The 17,669-nt window shown below is 45.7% G+C and overlaps 1 protein-coding gene and 1 long non-coding RNA gene across 8 annotated transcripts in view; both read left to right on the top strand.

The window, feature by feature from the left end:
- The window catches only part of sema6d (semaphorin 6D), a 239,009-nt gene extending 229,762 nt beyond the window's left edge, over positions 1-9,247 (top strand). For all 6 annotated transcript variants that reach the window (XM_033050281.1, XM_033050284.1, XM_033050282.1 and 3 more), the window contains one exon: positions 6,017-9,247. In XM_033050281.1, coding sequence (XP_032906172.1) covers positions 6,017-7,329 — 1,313 coding nt within the window. In that variant the 3' untranslated portion in view covers positions 7,330-9,247. The remainder of the gene's footprint in view (positions 1-6,016) is intronic.
- Positions 9,248-15,426: 6,179 nt separating this feature from the next.
- LOC116991591 overlaps positions 15,427-17,669 on the top strand; it is a 37,522-nt gene continuing 35,279 nt past the window's right edge. For both annotated transcript variants that reach the window (XR_004416831.1, XR_004416832.1), the window contains exon 1: positions 15,427-15,569. This is a non-coding gene — a long non-coding RNA (uncharacterized LOC116991591). The remainder of the gene's footprint in view (positions 15,570-17,669) is intronic.

The following is a 17,669-nucleotide window of genomic DNA, read 5'->3' as shown; positions in this document are numbered from 1 at the left end:
AAACCAATAGGGCACGTCTTCAGAACAGATAACAAGTGAGAACAATTTGCTTGTCGCTGCCAGGGCTAAATGACTGTGAGAACAGCAGTCTCTGGTTGTTCTTGCCTCCCGCGCACTCACCTCTGCCTCACTAATTGGAACTGGATGGGTTGAGATGAGTCCGTCTTGAGGCCAATTTAGCCGGACTAATATCTTCCCCTCCCCCCCCCCCCGTCACAGGAACTGCAACAGTTACAATTCTGCTGTAGAATATACTGTACGGGGCGGCATGTTGGCGCAGCGATAGGGTTGCTGCCTCACAGCGCCAGAGACCCGGGTTCGATCCTGACTACCGGTGCTCGTTTGTACGTTCACCCCGTGACCTGCGTGGGGTTTTCTCCGGGATCTCCAGTTTCCTCCCGCACTCCAAAGACCGACAGGTTTGTAGGTTAATTGGCTTGGTATACATGCAAATTGTCCCTAGTGTGTAGGATAGCATCAGTGTGCGGGGATCGCTGGTCGGCGCGGACCCGGGTGGGCCAAAGGGACTGTTTCCGTTCTGTATCTCTAAACCAAACCAGAAATTTGCAATCGTAAACCATAATTGCATCTTAGCTCCCGTTTTTATTAATATGGAAAATAAGGCATAGTGTGCATTTGAAATCCTAGCTACTGTTAGCAATCCTAGCAATGCACCAACCACTTTACTTTGGCAGCCACCCCTTGCCCTTTGTGCTATTTTTGCCAACGTCCCTAGTGCTGGCTCAGTTTCTTGGCATGGATGCGGTTTTGAGGGGAGCATATTGGGGAGGGGGGGGGGGGGGGAAGAGAAAGCCTTTCCTCCACTTTCAAATAACAGGGATCTATTCTGGGAATGCTACAAGCTTTATTACTCCTGGTTTGTATCAACCCAAAGCATTTAGATAGATTGCAGCCAACCTTTTTTTTAAACATGCTAACCAAATGCTGCACTGTAATACAAGAGGACATCAAATAGCATCCTGTTAGTCAACTGAACAAGTCATTGCTTATTTACCCAGAGGATCAGTTAATTGTTCATGCGTCATTGCTGACGGCTTGAAAAAATAATTGTAAATTTCACTCCCGTTAGATAGATATTCTGCTCTGCGCAATTGATTTAACAAGTACTAATGACTTTCTGCAAACAAGTGTATGCTGCTCGTCGAGTGCATCGGTTATTCCAGGGTCCACCCACATCACTGTTTCCTCACAATTGTTCCTGTTCTCAAACCGTGACACTGTCGGTGGCATTCGGAAACCTGGCCCACACACACGTCCTCTGAGGATGCAGGGTCTCATCAGGGTTGCGGGCTGAAATTATAACTAGTTCCTCCCTGCAGCTGATGTACCAGTAGACACGGCAACATCAAATGATGGGCAATATTCATCGAACCTGTGCCAAATTCTAATGCATAAGGAAGGTTTTCTCTGGGTGCTCCAGTTTCCTCCCACACTCCAAAGACATACTGGTTTGTAGGTTAATTGGCTTCGGTCAAAAGTGTAAATTGGCCCCAGTGTACAGGATCTGCTAGTGTACGCTGGGGCGATTGCTGGCCGGCCTGGACTGTTTCCACATTATATCATTAAAGTCTAAAGAAAAGGAAGGCTGGACAGGAGCCCTCAATCCCCAAGTCTTGATCCCCTAACCACCCTTGGTCACCTCCTCTCTGGTATAGCAGAAAGATAGCAGAGGAAATCCCAGCAAGAGTCTTGACCTTAGTAACAGCAGGACTGCCATGTACTTCTGTAGTCATGTTTGACAGCTGGGTCATTGTCTGGGTCCCCAGATTCTAAAGGAATGCAGTTTGAAGTGAGAGGTGAACTATTTGCCTAATTGATACATTAAACATCACAGAGTCTCTTGCCCAGAGTTGCCCAGAGTAGGGGAATCAACGACCAGAGGACATAGGTTCAAGGTGAAGGGGAAAAGATTTAATTGGAATCTGAGGGGCAACTTTTCACACAAAGGCTGGTGAGTGTATGAAACAAGCTGCCAGAGGAGGTAGTTGAGGCTGGGACTATCCCAACATTTAAGAAGCCGTTAGACAGGTACATGGATAGGACAGGTTTGGAGGGATATGGACCAAGCGCAGACAGGTGGGGCTTGTGTAGCTGGGACATGTTGGGCCGAAGGGCCTGTTTCCACACTGTATCACTCTATGACTGTACAGAAAGATGTTGTGCCTCGTTTACTGTACCTTCCCATCCAGGGAGGACCCTACTGGTAGGTCACAGGGACCGATAGATAAGACACAAAGTATTGGAGTAACTCAGTGGGTCAGGACACTCCTCTAGAGAACATGGACAGGTGACGTTTCAGGTCGGGGCCCTTCTTCACTCCAGTCTGAAGCAGGGTCCCGACTCGAATCATCACCTATCCGTGTTCTCCAGAGATACTGCCTGACTTGCTGAGTTACTCCAGCGTTTTGTGTGTTTTTTGTAAACCGACATTTGCAGTCCTTGTTTCTCCAGGAACAGGGAGATCTTCTTTAGCAGGAGATCAAATTAACCCAGCATTAATCCAAAAAAGCAGCTTCTCAACCTGATGAATTTGATTATATTCTTTCCCAAGTGGTGAGAGGACATAATCCACATGCCCTTTTTGCAAATTTACACAAATTTAATTTTTAATCTCCTCAGTGATATTTTGCCCCATCATTTGCTTGTACAAGTTCTCACAAGTATAGAAAGAGTCTAGAACGATAGAGAAAAATGATATAATGTGTGTAACATTCAAATTTCATAGTGGTCTTTTTACCCCAGAGTGAAGCAGTCTAAAACTAGAGTGCGTAGGCTCGAAGTGAGGCGGGGAGATTTAAGAGGGAACTCAGGGGCAACTATTTCACTCCGAATGAGCTGTCACAGGAAGCGAAAGATGCCGATACAACTTCGGAGAAACATTTGAACGTATAGGTTTGGAGAGCGATGGAACTAGCCCAAAATGTCAACTGGTGGGCCGAAGGGCCTGTTTCTGTGCTGGACAGCTATATGACCCTGTTACACTCCTTCACTCGATACTTATGATATCACAAGCGTCTAAAGTACAATCTATAAACCGAGTATCTTAATTCCGTGCCTTAAAGCAACGGCAAAGGATTAATGCTACTGATATCCCAAAGACAGCGCGAGTTCAGAGCAACGCGATCGAGAGCCGAGGGAAAGAAAGAGCAGACTGAACATCCCAGTATAGGAGCATTAAATTAGAAATGAGATGGTGTGCTCTTGCAATAAAAGAATTTGAAAAAAATAAAAATCATAAACTACATGGGAGATTTTGATAGCTCTAGGTTCTTTTTTTAGTGGAACAGCAAATTAAGTGATTTTTTGAGATGTTAACCTGAAACAGCAGTTAACAAAAGTCGCCTTTATCCTGACCGATGAAGTTTGAGGTTTTTCCTTCAGAACTGGCCCAGAAAAGAACCCAAGTAAAATTCTCCATTGGCCCACCCCGAGTTGATAGCTTTGGATCGCAGCAGAGGAACGTTGGACTTTTGTTGCACTTTGTCGGGCGAAAGTAAAGCTGCAAGCTTTGGAGAGCCGCTGCATCTTGTTCCAGAAACGAGGGCCAATAACATCAACTGTTCTGCACATCCAGTTCCTGTTGTCCCCCCCCTTGGCCTCACCCATACATAGTTCTATTGAAAATGGTTATTATCATATTGCTCAACTATTTTTTGTTATCTTTAAAACACAGCACAGTGCAGAACCTCCCTACAGTTAAAAGACAAGATGTACAATATTAGATTATTTTTACATGTGAGTGAAACATGTATGGACCATAGTTTATTCACATATAGAGTGATACAATGTGGAAACAGGCCCTTCAGCCCAATTTGCCCACACCGGCCAACATGGCCCACCTGCCCGCGTTTGGTCCATATCCCTCCAAACCTGTCCTATCCATGTACCTGTCTAACGGCTTCTTAAATGTTGGGACAGTCCCTGCCCCAACTACGTCCTCTGGCAGCTTGTTCAATACACCCTCCTGTGTGGAAAAATTTACCCCTCAGATTCCTATTAAATGTCTTCCCCTTCACCAATACCACATAAAGTGACTAAATGTTGATCATTTTTGACTAGTGCAGGTTTTGTGTACAGCACCTCGGTACCTCAAAAGTGAAGCAACAATATTTTGTTTTCCGCCCATGTTTAGTTTAGAGTTTAATGATACAGCATGGAGAAAGGCCGTGTTTCCGTGTATGGAACAAACTCCCATTCATTCTCTCCAGCGATGTTGCCTGTCCCGCTGAGTTACTCAAGCATTTTGTGTCTCCACCCAGTTTAAAGGCAGTTTCTCTCTCACTGCTTATGTAATGTTAATGCGATTTGAAGACCCTGTCAAGTCAAGTTCATTGTCAGATGCAGACATAAGTCTTGCAGCATTATCACGGACACATAGACACAGACAACAACATATTCTACACAAATTACAAAGAAAATTCCAGGAAAATAAATGACTGCCAAAAACATCTTGTCAAATGTACATGATTAGAAAAATCCCAAGTCCATGGTAGTGCAAGAGGAGGCCCGAGTGTTCTGATCTCGAGGTAGGGTTAGGGTTGTGTAATTTGGTTCAAGAACCTGCCAGTTGTGGTAAAGTAGCCGTTCCTGAACCTGGTGGTGTGGGCCTTCAGGCTTCTGTACCTCCTGCCACGATGGCAGCTGTGAGAAGAGGGCATGGTCTGATCCCTGCTGTCAACTTTAATAAAGACAAGGTGAATTTGCCAAATCTGGCATCCCCGCCCCATCATAATCTGGGAGAAACGGCGTGGTGAGCAGCTCTCAGGAGCAGGGAGGGAGAGGTGGAGGGAGAGGATGTAGGCTTGCAGTAACAGGGCAGAGACTTTGATGCAGGGGCCCCATGAGCAGTTTGCTGCTCTCCTGTGGCAGCACCTTTCATTCCTGGGTGTAAGCGTAGGAAAATCTGCCGCGTGATTCATTAGTGATTAGTTCTGCTGGCAGTGTCAATGTGAACAATCAATTGCAAACACCACAATGACCCGATACCTGACCAGTTCAGAAAGGGCTGATTGTTTGGTTTAGAGATACAGCACGGCACCAGGGTTCTTCAGAGCATCCCCGTACACTAACACTATCCTACGCACACCAGGGACAATTTATAATTATACCAAGCCAATTAACCTACAAACCAGTACGTCTTTAGAGTGTGGGAGGAAACCAGAGAACCCGGAGAAAACCCACGCAGGTCATGGGGAGAACGTACAAACTCCGTACAGACAGCACCAGCAGTCAGGATCGAACCCGGATCCCTGGCGCTGTAAGACAGCAACTCTACCGCTGCGCCACCCTATGTGTCACAAAATATCTTCCAACCGCACTGCAAAATTGGTACAGGTCCACCACCGAATATATCATTTATGGAACTCCTCTGCACAAGCTCAGCTGAGCACGAGAGTGTTTCCTACAATCAAATTAGAAATCCCTGAAAACTAAAGGCCATGAAATCTGTCCGCTCATGAAACCAAAAGTAGCCCCGGGGAGTGCTGTGGGATCTAGGAGTGCAGGTGCATGGTTCCTTGAGGGTGGCGTCACAAGTTGACAGGGTGGTCAAGAAGGCGTTCGCTATTGGCCTTCATCAGTCAGAGTATTGAGTATGGAAGTAGGAGCAAGAAACTGCAGATGCTGGTTTACAATTTAAAAAAAAGACAAGTGCTGGAGTAACTCAGCGGGTCAGGCAGCAAGTCTAAAGAACATGGATAGGTGACCTTTATATATATATTTTATTTCGAACATGTGAAACAAAAAAAGTTAAAAACAAAGCAAAATAACAATAAAATGAAATTATCATCACCTTTCAGGTGACCCGACCCAAAATGGCCCCTATCCATGTTCTCCAGAGATGCTGCCTGACTCCAGCACTGTGTGTCATTTGTTTGGGTGCATTGGGATGTTTGAACATTAGTGTTTCATTTCTAATACAATCTGTTCCTGAATGGGAACCATCAGCACGGGAACACACTAATATTTTCACGCTCTGATGTTGTCTCTGCTCCAGGTGTGAGATGGGATGTGCAGGCCGGAGACGCGAATCAAATGGTTCACATGAACGTGCTGATCACCTGCGTCCTGGCTGCCTTTGTCCTGGGAGCCTTCATTTCCGGCCTGGCTGTGTACTGCCACCGTGACACCTACCTGCGCAAGGCGAGGAAGATGAACAAGGACGCCGAGTCGGCGCAATCGTGCACCGACTCCAGCGGCAGCTTCACTAAATTCAACGGGCTCTTCGACAGTCCCGTCAAGGAGTACCCGCACAGCATCGACACCCCGAAGCTGTACACCAACCTGCTGTCCAACGGCAAGGAGTTGCCGCCCAGCGGCGACCCAAAGACCATGATCGTGGATAGCCACGGGCAGCCGCCCGAGCTGGCGGCCTTGCCCACGCCAGAGTCCACGCCCGAACTCCACCAGAAAGGCATTCAGCCCATCAAGAACCAGTGGGAAAAAGCCCAGAACAACATTAACGCAGCCAGGAAGGAATCGCCTCTGAAGAGCCCCCAAATCATCCCATCGAGTCCCACGCCCCACTCGCCCATCAACCACAACGGCCAGATACCCAGTGCCATGGTACTTCCCAATGCCACCCATGCCTACAACATGTCCTTCTCAAATTCCAATGCCCACAAGGCAGAAAGGAAGGTGCAGAACATAGAAATGTCCATCCCAAGCCATTCTGGGAAGAAGGAACAGCAACGAGCCGTTGAGGCAAGGAACACATTGAATGACCTTCTGAAACATCTCAACGAAGGTGGTACCAACTCGAAAGCCATCTTGGGGGACATACCTATGACTCGTCAAAATTTAATGCTGGGTCCAATGTCCAAACTAGTAGAGGTCCCGCCCAAAGTCCCAAACCGGGAGGCTTCACTCTATTCGCCTTCCTCGACTCTTCCGAGACATAGCCCCACCAAGCGGGTAGATGTTCCGTCAACCTCCAACATCCAACTGTCGAGTTTAGAGAGAGAGAGGGATCGGGGCTATCCCAGAAATTCGTCGCAGAGGCACTCCATATCGGTGCTCCCCAAAAATGTTATCAGCTCGTTGAACGGAGCCATGTTGTCACGGCACCCCAGTTTTAACCGGGGGGGCTATTTCCCCCCGGCGCCGCCCATGAGGATGGATTCTGTGCACGGGACTCCGCTAGTTATTCAGCCCACCTCACTGTCCCGCCAGAGCAGCTACTCAAGCAGTGGCACTCTGCCCAGGTCGGGAATAAAGAGAACGCCCTCCATAAAACCAGACGTGCCACCAAAACCATCCTTTGGCCAGCCCACGTCCCCAGTCACAACACTGCAGAAGTACACTTACTAACAGGGCGAGCGGCCTAAAGCTATTTCTGTTTCTTAGCTAATGTGATGGTGGAGGACATTTGAGATCAGCGTTGCTTTGAAACTACCAGTGATAATGCTCGGATGGACATGGACAACATGTGGCCAAATTTCCTCACTCTGTGTCTGCACTCGGGGCGAAGGCGCAGTGACCTTCTGCCGGGGCGAAGAAGATGCCAGGTAACGTCACGCAATACTGTTACAAGTCGGAGACCTTGGAGCAAGGGTTTACCCTGCGATCTCTGCATCAAACTAGAAGGAAATACTTGAACAACGTACGGCTCCATTTTCACTGCTGTTGACATTGACTCCCCATCTAATGTGAATGGTATTAATGACATTTAATGCATTTGTCTTGTTGCTTGCACAAATGTTTAATGACTTTTCTCATGAAACTTCTGATTTCAACAGATGTGCTTTTTTGGTTTGACAAACATGCCACTCTAGCCCCATTGTAGCAAGGACAAGTACTTGGTGGCATTCCCGATTAGCGAATGTCCCGATTAGCGCTGTGTGGCCCACACAGACGGAGGATGCACTTAATGGTTCCTGTGGCAGCTGTTGTTGTGTCGTGTTGCCCGGTGTACTGAACGCAACCAACGCAGCCCAATCCTGTCCCAACTGCAACCCTACTCGGACCATATCACTGTGTTGAGTGCAGCTACCTGTCTACAGACATGGACCTCTGGGCGCCATCCACGTAGCGTACATCCAATGTGGCGCCCATTCCATACCACGTCTGGACCATTGTAAATTCATACAGTCAGTTTATCTTTGCAGTCCGTAGACAAGGAGCTGTCCTGCCACAGAGAAGGGCAGGACACATGTTAACGGAGAGTGCATTGGCTTTGGTAAGGAGTGTTCAATGTGTTGGGTAGGGCAACCAGAAGAGTCATGCAGGTAATGACAATGTTCTGTAAATAGCGTATTTGTTCACCTGGATTCTGTGCAGTTTGTGCCTTATTCAATAAGCATTATTCTCATCATCGATATTGAATTCTTGTCACTTGTTCTTGAAAAGAGAAGCTGCTTCCAGTCTGCCAGTTGTATTTTTTTTTTTCCATTGTTTTTTTGTACAAAATGAAACAGATCAAACCACGGCCTGAAAACGTAAAGGCTATTTGCAGCCAATCGATACGCGGGGTAAGAAACGGACGATCAAGAAAATGGTTATCTTCCTTCCTTCCCCCCCCCCCCATCCTCACCCTCAACCCCCCCTACATTGGGAAAATGATCCCATTGCAGAACAAGAGGGTTGTGTTAAACGAAACACAACATGAGCTGGACAAAAGGTTAGCCGGTGTACCATTTACCATCATGTAAGCGCACCTGGGCGCACAGGTAACCTATTCTTCTTACTGATACGGTCCATGCTCGAGCTGCATGGCTTCAATACTAACTGCATCAAGCTACAGGTCATCACGGATAATGTGGAAGAATGCATTCACCGCTACCAAATCCACGTGATGCTGGAGTGACCTTTCCAGCCAATGAACAAACCGTCACAATCATTTCAATACTTTTATAATTACAAACTGTGACTTTGCCCCCATTCTGCCTAAAAAAAGAGTCCAAAACATTTAAAACCACCGCTGTATATTGCTGTTTGAGCATTTGCTCCATTTTATGTTGTCATTTTTAACTTCCTGTATCGCCTTGACATTAAATTCACCAACTCCCTTCTCCATTTGTATTAAGGTGAACTCAAGTCGTATCTCTCTATGGTACATTGGCAAGCTAACTCTTTAAAAAAAAAAGGTGGTTGTTGTTGTATAATGTCCTATGAAGTAACATGTATAGAAAATCCTTGTAAACTTGTACTGTGGAAGTGTACATAACATACATTTTGTTTTTAACACCGCATGTAAAGTCAAAATAAAAGAATCCAATAGAATGTTTAATTCTTTCTCTGCAAATTAATATCCTCCTCTGGGCAAATATTCCAGAGTTCAAGATCGACAGACCATTAATTACTTCAGACTGATTGCAGTTTGCCACAAGATCGAGATGTTCTTTCAATAGAACGTCACTCTTTCTGCTTACAAGTTCACAGTTCAGTCCAGTTTAGTTTATAGTCTCGCACCGAGGTACCGGGCAAAGCTTTTGTTATATGCAACCAGTCAGTTTACAATCAATCTAAATGGCTTGTTTATATTTATATCTGTGTGTTTAGATATATAACCTTAAGCACACATATCTGTGCGTGCATATATGCATGTGTATATACGTGCGGATATAACTGTAAGCACACATATCTGTGGGAGTGTGTGTATCTATATAATAATAATAATAATGGATGGGATTTATATAGCGCCTTTCTAGAATACTCAAGGCGCTTTACATCGCATTATTCATACACTCCTCAGTCACACTCCTCAGTCTATATATGTAAATATATCTGTGGTTGTGTGTATATATCTATATATGTAAATATATATATACACACATCCACAAATATGTTTGCTTAAGGTTATATTTATTTATATGTGTGTGTGTGTGTCTATATATATGTGTGTGTTTTTATATATTTTTGTGTGTATTTATATATATATATATATATATATATATATATATATATGTGTGTGTGGGTATATATATATATGTATATATACATATTGTATGTAGATATTGTATATATATGTGTGTGTGTGCGTGTATATACACACAGACACACATATATATACATACAAACATACATATATCCGTATATTATATATAAACACATATGCATAAATTCATACATATAAACATATATGTGTGCATATAAATGATCAAACAATAAATATATTAAAACAACAAAAATAATAGTGCAAAGACAATGCTCCCAAGTCTATGTAGTTCAGTTTACTTAGAGGTTGTAGTATTTAATCGCCCGATGACGCTGTTCTCCGTGTCTTTAGTGAATACAGATGCAAAATACTGACACACACACACTCCACACAATGAACCTTATCCGATCCATGCCTGTTAGAGCAGCACAATCCTAAATCAGAAGCTCTGCTCTTACCTCCCACTCCCAGCGTTTCTCCGCTTCACAGGTTTATCGACATTCCTCGCGGAAGATGCAATGGGCTGTGTCCGCACCAGTCCCTTCAGTAAACATCCCCTGCCCTAACCACACCGTGTAAACAATTTCTCACCTCACAGTACACACGGCCTGATTTTAACTTTCACTTTTCCACTGATGTTCCCTCGACAGCAAACAAATTGTAACGGAAAAAAATCTTTTAAAATCCAGGTGGATATAGATGAACAGCCAATTACCATGTTAGATAGAGGAGGAGAGTTGGCAGCTGCTGTGTAAAATGCTGCATCCTTCAATAAAAAGCACACACATGGGTAGAAACATGGTCATTCTTAACAATATATGGTTCATAGGTTCTAGGAGCAAAATTAGAACATTCAGCCCATCAAGTCTACTCCTCCAGACAATCATGGCTGATCGATCAATCCCCATTTTCCTGCCTTGATAGAAACATAGAAACATAGAAAATAGGTGCAGGAGTAGGCCATTCGGCCCTTCGAGCCTGCACCGCCATTCAATATGATCATGGCTGATCATCCAACTCAGTATCCTGTACCTGCCTTCTCTCCATACCTCCTGATCCCTTTAGCCACAAGGGCCACATCTAACTCCCTCTTAAATATAGCCAATGAACTGGCCTCAACTACCTTCTGTGGCAGAGAATTCCAGAGATTCACCACTCTCTGTGTGCAAAATGTTTTCCTCATCTCGGTCCTAAAAGATTTCCCCCTTATCCTTAAACTGTGACCCCTTGTTCTGGACTTCCCCCACATCGGGAACAATCTTCCTGCATCTAGCCTGTCCAACCCCTTAAGAATTTTGTACATTTCTATAAGATCCCCCCTCAATCTTCTAAATTCTAGCGAGTACAAACCGAGTCTATCCAGTCTTTCTTCATATGAAAGTCCTGACCCCATAACCCCTGACGCCCACACTAATCAAGAATCTGTCAACCTCCACCTTAGAAATATCCATGGACTTGGCCTCCACAGCCGTCTGTGGTTGGATGTAAATCCTCTCTCACCGCCATGTAATGAGTGGCCATCGCACTTGGGCCGAGAGAGAAATGAATGGAACAAGGAAAGGCACAAAACGCTGGAGCAACTCAGCAAGTCAGGCAGCAGCCTTGGAGAACATGGACAGGCAACGTTTCGGGTCGGGACCCGTCTGCAGACTGATTGCAGGAGTGGGACAGAAAGCTGGAAGAGTGGCAGGACAATGCATGGCAGGTCATGGGTCAACTCAGGCGAGGGGTGCTGCAACCCACTTTGACGAAGCTTCACTTTGATGTTGTTGGGGACATGGACTACTTTTGTTCAACATACCACTAAATACTAGCATGGGCCCGTTTCCATGCTATATCTCCAAAACTCAAAATTAAACTAAAACATCGATCTCCCAGAGAGTGTTCTCCCCCACTCGTTCCCCGCTGGGACAGAACCCGTGCGAGGCCTTTTGCGTTAAGACGTGGATAATAATTCTGCTAAAAGTGAGGCGATTCACAATATTCCTCATTACTCACACAACCGGAAATATTCTAGTGAGGATTGGTGAACAGCAAGCCCAAACATGCATCCAACATTCCCAAAAGCCACCCCCTCACAATGACGACAAAGGCCCTTCCCATGTAGCCATGGGATTGTGTAAGATCCATCACGTACGTACATCACTGTAGCAGTTCAAGTCTCAACACTGCCCTCGAACAGGTTAGCACATCACTGAACACTGTGTACAGCCGGTCCCAGAGCTGACTATTCAAACCAGAAGATCAACCAGATCCTTCAGTCCACCCACACACCATCATCAAGAGATTAATGGTCTCCTCACAAACGCTTCATATGGTTCAATGGTTCAAATGTATCACGTGTACCAAGGTGCGCACACAAACCAACCTCCCTTCCATTGACACCATCTACACCTCACGCTGCCTCGGCAAGGCCAGCAGCATAATCAAGGAATAGTCGCACCCTGGCCACTCCCTCTTCTCTTTCCCATCAGGCAAAAGGTACAGAAGTGTGAAAACGCACACCTCCAGATTCAGGGACAGTTTCTTCCCAGTTGTTATCAGGCAACTGAATCATGCTACCACAACTAGAGAGCAGTCCTGAACTACTATCAACCTCGTTGGTGACCCTCGGACTCTCCTTGATCGGACTTTTCAGGCTTTACCTTGCACTAAACGTTATTCCCTTATCATAGAAACATAGAAACATAGAAATTAGGTGCAGGAGTAGGCCATTCAGCCCTTCGAGCCTGCACCGCCATTCAATATGATCATGGCTGATCATCCAACTCAGTATCCCGTACCTGCCTTCTCTCCATACCCTCTGATCCCCTTAGCCACAAGAGCCACATCTAACTCCCTCTTAAATATAGCCAATGAACTGGCCTCGACTACCCTCTGTGGCAGGGAGTTCCAGAGATTCACCACTCTGTGTGAAAAAAGTTCTTCTCATCTCGGTTTTAAAAGATTTCCCCCTTATCCTTAAGCTGTGACCCCTTGTCCTGGACTTCCCCAACATCGGGAGCAATCTTCCTGCATCTAGCCTGTCCAACTCCTTAAGAATTTTGTACGTTTCTATAAGATTCTATCATGTATCTGTACACTGTAAATGGATCGATTGTAATCATGTATTGTCTTTCCACTGACTGGATACCACACAACAAAAGCTTTTCACTATACCTCGGTAGATGTGACTAAACTAAACTGAACTGAAGCTGATTTGTCTTCATACAGCTCAGTATAGTGATACATAAACACAATCCCAGGTTGAGTACAAGTGTACTAAAACTGCCCACTGAGACCGTATACAAGAATCACCAGGTTGGCTCAATTTTCAAAGTCCAAGTTGCAGCCGGCCATAGAGACCCATTGCAGCCGTCGTATCCGTCCAGATCGTCCCTCTCCTCGCCCGGCCACCATTCAGCCTCTCTGCCCTGGATCAAACCCAGGTCTCTGATGCTGTGAGGCTGAAATTTAGGGCAGCAGGGTGGTGCAGCGGTAGAGTTGCTGCCTTACAGTGCTTGCAGCACCAGAGACCCGGGTTCGATCCCGATTATGGGTGCTGTCTGTACGGAGTTTGTACATTCTCCCCGTGACCGCGTGGGTTTTCTCCGGGTGATTCGGTTTCCCCCTACACTCCAAAGACATTGTAGGCTAATTGGCTTCAGTAAAATTGTAAATTGTCCCGAGTGTGTGTAGGATAGTGCCAATGTACGGGTTGAACTCAATGGGCCGAAGGGCCTGTTTCCGCGCTGTATCTCTAAACTAAACTAAGTCTAAACAAACGCCTGCATGATTGAAGAGGCACCTTTGAAATGGAACCAGGGTTTAAGTAGAAGATAGACACAAAACGCTGGAGTAACTCAGCGGGTCAGACAGCATCTCTGGAGAAAAGGAATAGGTGACATTTCGGGTCGAGACCCTTCTTCAGACTGAAGAAGAGTCTTGACCCGAAACATCACCTATACCTTTTCTCCAGAGATGCTGCCTGACCCGCTGAGTTCCTCCAGCTTTTTAGATAGATAGATAGATAGATAAATACTTTATTAATCCCCTTATTCAGGGGAAATTTTTGTGTCTATCTTTGGTTTAAACCAGCATCTGCAGTTCCTTCCCACACAGGGTTTAAATAGAATTTGCACAGAAGAAGCTGCCATGAATAGCAATGTAACAATGATCCAGAAACATTTGTTTCAGGGATGCTAGAGAGGAGAAAAGCAAATACTACGGATGGAATGCTGCAGATTGTTGTATAATATTGACTCGTTCTGCTGTCCCCACTGACACTGCCTGATCTGCTGGGTAATCCCTCCACATTTAACCTGCACGTCAACTTCTACACATCCCTTTGTTAGTTTTCTCTCTCTCCCCAACCAGCCTCATTAATCTATCAAACAGATGTCTTCAACAAGAATGCACCAGCAAGACAGTTCCAGCCCCACGCCGTGAGATATTTCCTACATCTGATCCAAACCACTCGAATCTTCAGTGCATTTTAAAACTTTTCTCTTTTTTCCCCAATCTGACATAGGCCTCAGCACACTGAAACACAATATGCAGGAAGGAACTGCAGATGCTGGTTTACACCAAAGATAGACCAAACATGCTGGAGTAATGGGGTTAGGAGGGAGAGATAGATCAGCCGTGGTTGAATGGCTGAATGGCCTAATTCTGCTCTTTTCACTTAGGGACTAGTGTAGCTAGGGCATGGTGGCCAGTGTGGATACGTATCACTCTATGACTCCAGTAAGTAGCATCACCCAATTAGGAGTAGCTCTTAGATGGACACAAATTGTTGGAGTAACTTAGTGGATCAGGCAGCATCTCTGGAGAAAAAGGATGGGTGACGTTTCGGGATGTAACCCTTCTTCAAACTGAAGGTGGGGGGGGGGGGGCGGGAGGTGGAGAGGGGGAGGGGTGGAGGGGGGAGGAGGGCGGGGGGAGGGGGGGATGGGGGAGGAGGGCGGGGGGAGGGTGAGGGGGGAGAGGGGATAGGCAGGGGGGAGGGGGGAAGAGAACTAGAGGTAGGAAAATGTCAGAGTAGCTCCACACAGTATTTGGTAGCAAGACGGTGTGGTGCAATATTTAGATATATTATTAAATTGCGGCTGAGGAGGTATGTTGTCTCGAATAACAACAAAGTGAGCTTCTGTTTTAATTGGGTTGGTAGGTGTGGAGGTTTTAGTGTGCATGATTCATCGACCAAGAAGCATCAGATTTATCACTAACTTTTAACAGAAATTGTATTGCCCAAAGAATCACTCGTGCCACAAAATGTTCCAAACTTAAATCATCCAGCAGGATTTTGTGTTAAGGGGCCTGCTGGAGACCTTTGGGGCTGATCCAACAATTACTTAACAAAAGTCAAAAGTGTTAAAACACTGCCTATATTGAACGTGGTTCTTTCATCCAGCACACAGATGGCATCGGCCCAGAGAGGTCCATATAAAGTATCATTTGTGTATCTTAAGATTGAAACAAGCTGGGTTGTCCGCAGCAGACCGATGCTTGGCTTGGATTCTGCTGCCGTGTCCCCACACACGTGGGACAGAACTGGAGTCAGCACAATGTATAGGCGTTTGGGTCTCGGGTGTGTTCCACTGTGTACAAGATCATGAGAGGAACAGATCGGGTAGACGCACAGAGTCTCTTGCCCAGAGTAGGGGAATTGAGAACCAGAGGTCATGGGTTTAAGGTGAGAGGGGGAATTGTTTAATAGGGGTAAAAAGGGGTAACCTTTTCCATACAATGAGGGGGTGGGAGGGGGGCGGGGAGGGTTAGGTGCATGGATGGTGCTGCCAGAGGAGGTAGTAGAGGCAAGTACTATCGCAACATTGAAGAAACATTTAGGCAGGTACAAGGATGGGACAGGTTTAGAGAGATACGGGCCAAACGCAGTCAGGTGGGACTAGTGTTGGCCGATGTGGGCAAGTTAGGCTGAAGAGCCTATTTCCATGCTGTAAGACTCTATGATTATAACGTGGCTCATAATTCAGCCTACAAGGTCTTAAATTATAGCTTTTTATTAATTATTGATGTCAAAGTAATGTAGTGTTTACTGCTGCTTTCGAATGCTGCCAGATTTCACCCATGTAAGGATGTTTTTCCTTGCAAAGACAACTCGAGAGGGTTCAGTCTTTTTATTGAAGTGTAAACATTAAAACATATATAATAATATTCTTACTGCACAAGTCGATAACTGGAGTTGTAAACTTTCTTGTCTTAACCCATTCAAGGGAGTTTGTGATACACAACGGGGGTTTAATCATGAAAGGCTTTCGTACAGATCACCCGAAGAAACCAGATCGCATTCAGGGTTATGTTTTACTGCATCTCAGCTGCCAACGACAACTAGGCAAAAATCCCTGCAGTCCACAACTTGGAGAGAAGATGAAGGGAGAACTGCCAACTCTCTAAGATGCCACGGAGGCAAGAGAGCGTGTGGGAAGGAACTGCAGATGCTGGTTTCCACTGGAGAGGGACACACAATACTTGAGTAACTCAGTGTCTCTGGAGAAAAGGAACAGATGATGTCTCGAGTCGAGGCCCTTCTTCAGACAGAGAGTCAGGGGAGAGGGAAAGTAGAGGTACAGAGAACACATGAATGAAAGGTATGCAAAAGGACAAATCAAAAGCAGCAACAATGCCAGAAGCCCTTTTGTTCTTCCCTTGTAGAATAGTAAGCAGTCATGGGAATGGAGCAATGGGATATGGAGAAACCAGGCTCTCTCATCCCGACACCACAAAGTCCTACTATAAGACACACTATGTTATATTGGCCAGCGCTAACTCCCAGCATTGTTTACTGAAGAATGCTGCTTCAGCTCCTGGTTCCCAGGAAGCGTGTCCTGACACATCGACAATTATCCTGACATTTAAAACATTTTGCCAGGTGAACAATACTGTAGAGCGGTCCCACCCACTTTAACGATCGTGAACTCTGGCAGCAGGAGGCTTGCATTGTGCTGAGTAGGAGGACAACATGGAAACATGACCGATTAGACACACACAACTCCCATAAATATTTAGTACAAGCACCATGGGTCACAGACAGCAAACAACAGTGGTAATGGCTGTAACATAGAAACATAGAAATTAGGTGCAGGAGTAGGCCATTCGGCCCTTCGAGCCTGCACCGCCATTCAATATGATCATGGCTGATCATCCAACTCAGTATCCTGTACCTGCCTTCTCTCCATACCCCTTGATCCCTTTGGCCACAAGGGCCACATCTAGCTCCCTCTTAAATATAGCCAATGAACTGGCCTCAACTACCTTCTGTGGCAGAGAATTCCAGAGATTTACCACTCTCTGTGTGAAAAATGTTTTCCTCATCTCGGTCCTAAAAGATTTCCCCCTTATCCTTAAACTGTGATCCCTTGTTCTGGACTTCCCCAACATCGGGAACAATCTTCCTGCATCTAGCCTGTCCAACCCCTTAAGAATTTTGTACGTTTCTATAAGATCCCCCCTCAGTCTTCTAAATTCTAGCGAGTACAAGCCGAGTCTATCCAGTATTTCTTCATATGAAAGTCCTGACATCCCAGGCAATAACATACAGTTATTGCCACAGCCACAGGATTCCTCGCGGCATCTTTAACTGTGTTCTGCGCCCGTTCAGTTTAGTTCATTGTCATGTGTACCGAGGTACAGTAGCATTTGTTGTGTGCTCTCCAGTCAGCAGAATACAATCGAGCCATTTACAGCATAGAGATACATGAGAAGGGAATAATGTTTGGTGCAAGGTTAAGCCAGCAAAGTCAGATCAAGGATAGTCTGAGGTGAGGTGGATGGT

Source organism: Amblyraja radiata, chromosome 34 (assembly GCF_010909765.2).
Source record: "Amblyraja radiata isolate CabotCenter1 chromosome 34, sAmbRad1.1.pri, whole genome shotgun sequence".
NCBI classification, from domain to species: Eukaryota; Metazoa; Chordata; class Chondrichthyes; order Rajiformes; family Rajidae; genus Amblyraja; species Amblyraja radiata.
This window is presented reverse-complemented; position numbering and strand designations above follow the sequence as displayed.